Source organism: Ursus maritimus, unplaced genomic scaffold (genome assembly GCF_017311325.1).
Source record: "Ursus maritimus isolate PB19 unplaced genomic scaffold, ASM1731132v1 scaffold_23, whole genome shotgun sequence".
NCBI lineage: Eukaryota > Metazoa > Chordata > Mammalia > Carnivora > Ursidae > Ursus > Ursus maritimus.
The window spans coordinates 33,287,889-33,294,866 of NW_024424786.1; the positions used below are offsets into that span (position 1 = coordinate 33,287,889).

The 6,978-nt window shown below is 36.8% G+C and overlaps 1 protein-coding gene across 1 annotated transcript in view; it reads left to right on the plus strand.

Moving 5' to 3' along the window:
* The first annotated feature begins 6,468 nt into the window (after positions 1–6,468).
* LOC121104728 (olfactory receptor 8J2-like) overlaps positions 6,469–6,978 on the plus strand; it is a 1,459-nt gene continuing 949 nt past the window's right edge. The window contains exon 1 of the mRNA XM_040638758.1: positions 6,469–6,973. Within this exon, the coding sequence (XP_040494692.1) occupies positions 6,469–6,973 (505 nt within the window). The remainder of the gene's footprint in view (positions 6,974–6,978) is intronic.

Sequence of the window (6,978 nt, forward strand, 5' to 3'; positions counted from 1 at the left end):
TGTATCAATATATACACACATACATATGCACATATATGTTTGTGGAAGTATACTGATGGATACAGCGCAAATGCACATAGAGGCATAGACGTACGCAACCTTTACTTTAGAATGTTGTATTTCTTTTCTTTCTTGAATGTATAGACTATATTTGCAATTATAAATAACATAATTATTTCTGACTAGCTTCATTAACTATCAGCTGATTGGTAGCAAAGCCATATCTCACATAATCCCAATCCCATGTCCATGGAGGCATTGGTTCAGACTCTAGTTCAAAGCACTCTGCTCCATCCTTAGATACACACATTGGCAGCCATTTAACCCCAGACTGTGGTTCAAGGACCACAGAGAATATATTCAAATCCCTGGAGTTACTATCATGCTGCTTGTGATGGTGCATTTCTCCCCTTTTTGTTATTTTGTCCCAAGCATGGGCATTATACCTGCTCACAGAAAACAAAGTCTAAGCATTAGCATGTATCAAGATCATACTTACATTCAAGAATGACAGTAAGAAGCACAATTCAGAAAGTAAGGCATAATTGGCTGGCACATTTGGCTCTTCCCACAACTAAACCAGCTTATCCCTATGCGATCCTTGAAAGCCTGGCCCCAGCTCAGCTTTCAGCTCTGTTTTCCTTTGACCTTCACCCTCTGATGCCCTTGTGTATGCCACCACTCCCTAGTGCCCAGGACCAAGAATCAAGATACAGAGAAGAGTCCCTTCTATTGTACACTTTTCCCTCTTTCAGCAGATGTCATTTTCATTGCAAAGATGTCTCCTCCAAGGACAATTTTAGGTTGTGATGTTCTCCCTTCATTCATTTTTATATATTTTGTTATTATTTTGTGAAAACTATTTTCTTCAAGGAGTGTCTGTATTCTTTAATTCTAATGAGACAGTCTCCTTAGAATTAGAGTCCAGCTTAAAGATATTTCTCTCAAGTGGGTTTATTAAGTTTAAATAACTTCTCACCAGTTCTTATATAGAGCATCTCTTGCCATCATATTCCCACCACAATATCTCGCATCTATTTTCTCCTGTTTACAAGGCTCTCCCCACTGCTCTTCACATAGTTCCTTTCTTCAAATGGCAAAATAAACTATGGTCACTGACGTTCATTATCCTTCCATATATAAAACACGCGAATGAAGAGTGCTGGTGTGTGTGTGTGTGTGTGTGTGTGTGTGTGTGTTTATGATTCAGCATTAAAGAGATCCTTAAACACAACTCACAACTGCAAAAATTGATAGATTTTATGCTTTAAAATTGTAAAGGTCTAAATGAAAAAAAAATAATAGCAAATATAATAAATATTTGTAAACTAGAGAAAATAAATGTAAGTATTTATCTGGTTGAATTAATAAATAATAGACCAAAATTCCATAAAATTATGAACAAAGAAGACACACAGATAATTCACAAGAGAAGAAAATTCTTTAGGTCAATGCATATATGTTACCTTAATAATGATTAGGAAAATGTGAATGTGAAATGATATAAAACACTTACACACTCATACCACTGACCGATATCGAAAAGTCTGGGGCAATCAAGTGATTGTGAGCAAAGGAAACATTCGCATTCTGCTGGTAGGAATGTGTGTGTGCGCCTTTCTTACAAATATTTTGAAAGGTGAGATTTTGTGATCCAGTAATGGTCCTATTCTGTCTTAGAATTTTATCTGCTTGACCAAAGTATGTTTTTATATAGCATACTCGGAAGTTTGGAAATGGAAAATGTACCTTGTGCAATAAATAAGCTTCAAATGAGAGATTAAAGTGTAAAATAAAGTATTAATGAAAACGGAAAGTGTAATTTTTTTAAAAATTTACAATGTTATAGGAATGCAAAATAGATGAGAAACTTCACAGAGCTGATGGAATGAAAGTACCGTTAACTGAGCAGGGTACAGACTATCTTTGGCCACATGACAGACAATTGGCAAGTTACAGAAGAAGTAACGACACAAGCTTCATGTGAATACTTGGAGTCTAGAAAGAACCTCAAGGATTTCAATTCATTGTGATGAGTAACATAAGGTGTATAAAAATCTTTGGTATTTTCTCTTTATGATCCACAATATGTTTGTTACTTCAAAAATTGTAGAGCCTAAAATGTGCCACACCTGTACTTCATATTAGGAATACCAGAATGAAGAAGGAACAGTGTGTCCTGCCCTAAAGTGTTGAATATTCTAGAGAATGATATGCAAGTTGTCACTGTTTCTTTATCAAAGTTAAAACCATATTAAAGATAGATGGCACACCTGAAGACAAAACCTCATATTTTATTTCAGAATTTTAAGATGGATATTAGATTCACTCATTCACTTATTCCTCATTCATTGTATCAGTCAATAAGTCACCAAATATCTTTTGAAAACCTGCTCTTCCCTGGGTATTATTTTAGAAGCTATTAATATGAAGACAAACTTTTTAGACAAAACCTTTTCATTTATAAAGCTTACAGACTAGAAAATCCGACAGAAGATGTAAAATAAAATGTTACCAATATTTAATTATAATACTTATACATGTGTGAGGAAAAATCAAAAGATCATATGAAAAATGCATCTTCCATCAATAATTTTAATTAAAAAAAAGCAATAGGATCAGGTATATGATGGGTACCTTCAAATTTCAGTAAAACAATTGGAGTCTTCTCACAATGATGCACATTTTACATTTACGGGGAATATTATATGGTTTACCAAGGCTTGTTCTTTCCTTTTCTTCCTTTTTTTTTTTTTAAGATTTTATTTATTTATTTGAAAGAGAGAGACAGCAGAGCTAGAGTGAGAGAGCACAAGCAGGGCCAGGGGCAGAGGGAGAAGTAGGCTCCCTGCTGAGTGGAGAGCCTGACGTGGGGCTCCATCCCAGGTTAGATCCCAGGATCCCAGGACTCTGGGATCATGACTTGAGCCAAAGGCAGACCCTTAACCACTGAACCACCCAGGTGCCCCCACCAGGGCTTGTACTTGATCATAATGGAAGCTTTGCATTCAGTTCTACGCCCAACATTCACAGTAAAATGGAACATTGGGACCAGAATCCTGGGCTTTCTAACTTGGATTTTCTCCACCCCAGGGCCAGCAGCCACACTTCACAACCATCACAGGGGACAATTCAAAAGAAACAAACACACAAAGGGTGAATTGTTGCAGAGGATTGTTACTCAGTAATACCATCTAAGAGCATCCCTAGGCTATCCCCACATTTTCCCTCTCTGGGTGCAATTGTTGTATCGAGACTTGAATAATTGGTCTTTCTTTCCCTGGGGAACCAGAACTTTATCTGGGAATTCCTGTTTTCATGGGTAGGGACTGAACCCATAAATAAGCTGATTTCAGTGTGTGCGTTTTCAGGGAGTTCGGACACTTGTAAATCTCTTCGGCATGCCTCCTGCAGAACCTTTGCAGTCGGTCTCAGGTGATCTCTGGTTCAGGTAGGTTCACCCCAACGATTTACTCAGTACTCATTCTGGATGTGAAGACCATGTATCTAGGGAGCTTTATGGATTCAAATCAGACTCAGGACTGACGTGATATCTGTTCTGTTCTTTTTTCTTGGGGACTCAAAGCTCTGTCCAATGATGGCTAAGTGGAAGGGACAGGGAAATGACTCAAACCATGTTGCTCAGCATCCCTGCTGATAACTTAGAGTGTTAGCATTTCTACGAGTAATGAAGAGCTGTTATGAGGATTCTATTTCACCTTAGGATAAAGAAGAATGTTTCTGCCTTAGAGCTGGCAGAACTGATGCTTTAGAAGGCCCTCTACACCAGACAGGAAGCTTGTTAAGTGTCTTTGAAATATCAGATTTCTTCTCCAAGAAAGACCTACTAAATTGCTAAACTTCAAGAAAAAGAAGTTTCTCCCCTCCCTGATTTTCCCATTGCCCAGGGTGACAAACCCTATGATGGAAAGATTCCCTGATGTCAACTGGCAGGCTTTCAGTTGCTGGTGAACACGGACAGCTTATGTCAAGATGCAGTTTGTCCCTAACCCAACTCAGGTTTAAATAAGTTTAAGACAAATTGTATAGTTAGAGACCAATAGAATATCCTTTGAAATCATTTCTGGAATTACTTATACATATTTTCACTATTATTTCTCAGCCCAATTGTAGTATAAGTGACTAATATTAGGTAAATATTTTTATTTATTTATTTTTATTTTAGAGAGAGAGAGAGTATGAGTGGGAAGAGCAGAGGGAGAGCAAGAGAATATCAAGCAGACTCTACGCTGAGCACGGAGCCCCTCTCAGAGCTTGATCTCAGGAACATGAGATCACAACCTGAGTTGAAACCAAGAGTTGGGTGTTTAACCGACTCTATCATCCAGGCACCTCCACCTTATGTACATCTTTAAAGTTCTTTTCTGACACGTTATTATTTTGGTAGAGTTATATTTCTTTTCAAAAACTTGAAAAAATATGTGTAAAAAATGAACATACCTTTATCAGAAACAATTAAATCAGAAACCTTCTGAACAAGAGAAAAATATTTTATTTCAGTGACATACTTACCTAAGCTTTGCCATTAGTAATATTTTATTAGAAGAAGGAATTAATAGCAGTTAATGATATATGCAAATATGTTTTTAAAAGCTAATTGCAAGAATTTATAGTACAAAATCCACAATTACTGTTGTTGGTGCTTTTTTTTCTCTTATTAAATTAAAGATGTTTATTGAGTATATTATATCTCAGAGTGAAAAATGCACTAAGCTGCTTTATGTGTAGGAAACAAACAGGAAATGTTTTGTCTAAAGTCAGTGTCGCCACACTATTTTCCACTATGAACTCACCTGTACATTTCTTTTCAGATGTGGTAGTAGGAGAAAAGAGATATGGGATATCTAGTGCAACACAATTGTATAACCCTCATCAGACATATATTTGATGTATGGAATAAATTATCTTTGATTTAACAAACACCACAGATTTAAGAAAGAATCGGGTTGTGGAAGAACACAGCCTGAATTGTTTGTTAGATATATAGCCAGATATCACGTGTCCCAGTTGCTTGAATATGCAAAATTATAATTCACTTGCTATTTCGCATTTCAACTATGAGAGACTGGGACACAAACAGGAAACCACATTAAAAAATTGTTCAAAACACACTAATAATAAGAACAGCTGGTACCAATTATTCTGCAGTCATTTTTAACAGGCTCTGTACTAATGCATGTTTGTGTATTATCTCATTACATTCACACAACACAAGAATATAAATACTTGATAAAAATCCCACAGCTAGCAATTGGTGGCCTAACATCCAACCAACCAAGTGACCAAACAAACAAGCAAACAAAACACATAAAGCCAAACTGAAACACCATAGCATTAACCAATATTGTACACAGACTCTTTGCATGACTTAATCTCATTGAGCCTCAACTGTCTCATCAGACATATAAATAACTACATCCATCTTCTAGGACACTCCTGCAGGATAATGAGATCATTACTTTGGAATGGCTAACATTTTCTGGGCCCCGCATACACCACATAGCAAATAATGTTAACTGTCTTCTCTACACATTTCTCTGTGTAAGGAAAACAAAATGATCAAACTTGAGCAATTCAAAACTACAAGTAATATTTTTCAAAACATCAAAACAGGCTTTTAAAAATTAAAAAACAAATTTAAAAAATTTAAAGGAAAGAGCGGTAAGATGGACAAAAAGATGTGCCAAGACATAATAATAGAGAAGCATCTGAGCAGGTAGAGGTCAGAGTGATTAAAAGGACTAGTTTATTTAGCAGAAGAAATGTGCTTACTAAAAAAAAAAATTTCGTTTCTGAATAACCGTAATAAGAAGACTAGGGAGGTAGAGTCTGTTGGTGGGCAGCTGAAATAGCATGATGTGGTAGAAACTGGTAAGGAAAACCTAGCATAGCCAAAGTATTTCATGCAGAAATATAAAATTCCCAAGGATGATAACAAGGTGTGGATTGAACAGACAACCAGTAGCAGCTAAGTTAAAAATAACTGAAAGTCACTGGAAGTCACTCTGGTTCATCAACTTCTTATACGTATCTATCATCTATTATTGGAAACATATACGGAGGCATGTGTGTGTATGTATGTAAATATATATTCATGCAATATTATAATTTACATGTTTAAATAGGCATACAAATTTTAATACATATACCATAGTAGATTAATATATATTCAACTAATATAAATTATATTTAAAACACAGATGAAAAATTAATAGCTTGATACAACTGTTTTATTAACCTGAAACTGGTCTTTAGAAAGTGTGTATTTCTGAATTTTGTTAAAAGATGGGGAGAAATACAAATAAGGTCTGACATTTTTAATTATGAACAAAAATAATCTGATTTAAACTAAACGGTCTAAAAACTAGCATCTACCAGAAAAATCGACTTCACCATCTACTAAACTCCTCTCATTTTTCCCATTAAAAGATAAAAACAACAAAAGAAATGGCCTCAGGAAATTTCACCAGGGTGACTGAGTTCATTCTCTTGGGAGTCTCAGATCGCCCAGAGCTTCAGATTCCACTCTTCTTTGTTTTCCTGCTGATCTACGGGCTGACCATGGCAGGGAACCTGGGCATCATCACCCTCACCAGTGTTGACTCTCAGCTTCAAACGCCCATGTACTTCTTCCTCCGGCACTTGGCTATCATCGATCTTGGCGACTCTACTGTCATTGCCCCCAAAATGCTGGTAAACTTCTTGGTTACAAAGAAAACCATATCCTACTATGGATGTGCAGCCCAGCTGGGTGGGTTCCTGGTTTTTGTTGTTGGTGAGATTTTCATGCTGGCTGCAACGGCCTATGACCGCTACGTGGCTATTTGCAACCCCCTGCTCTACATGGCGGTGGTCTCTCCACGGGTCTGCATACTGCTGGAGTCCCTCACGTACCTCTACAGTCTGACCACAGCACTGACTGTCTCCTCCTGTGTGTTCTCCATGTCATACTGCTCT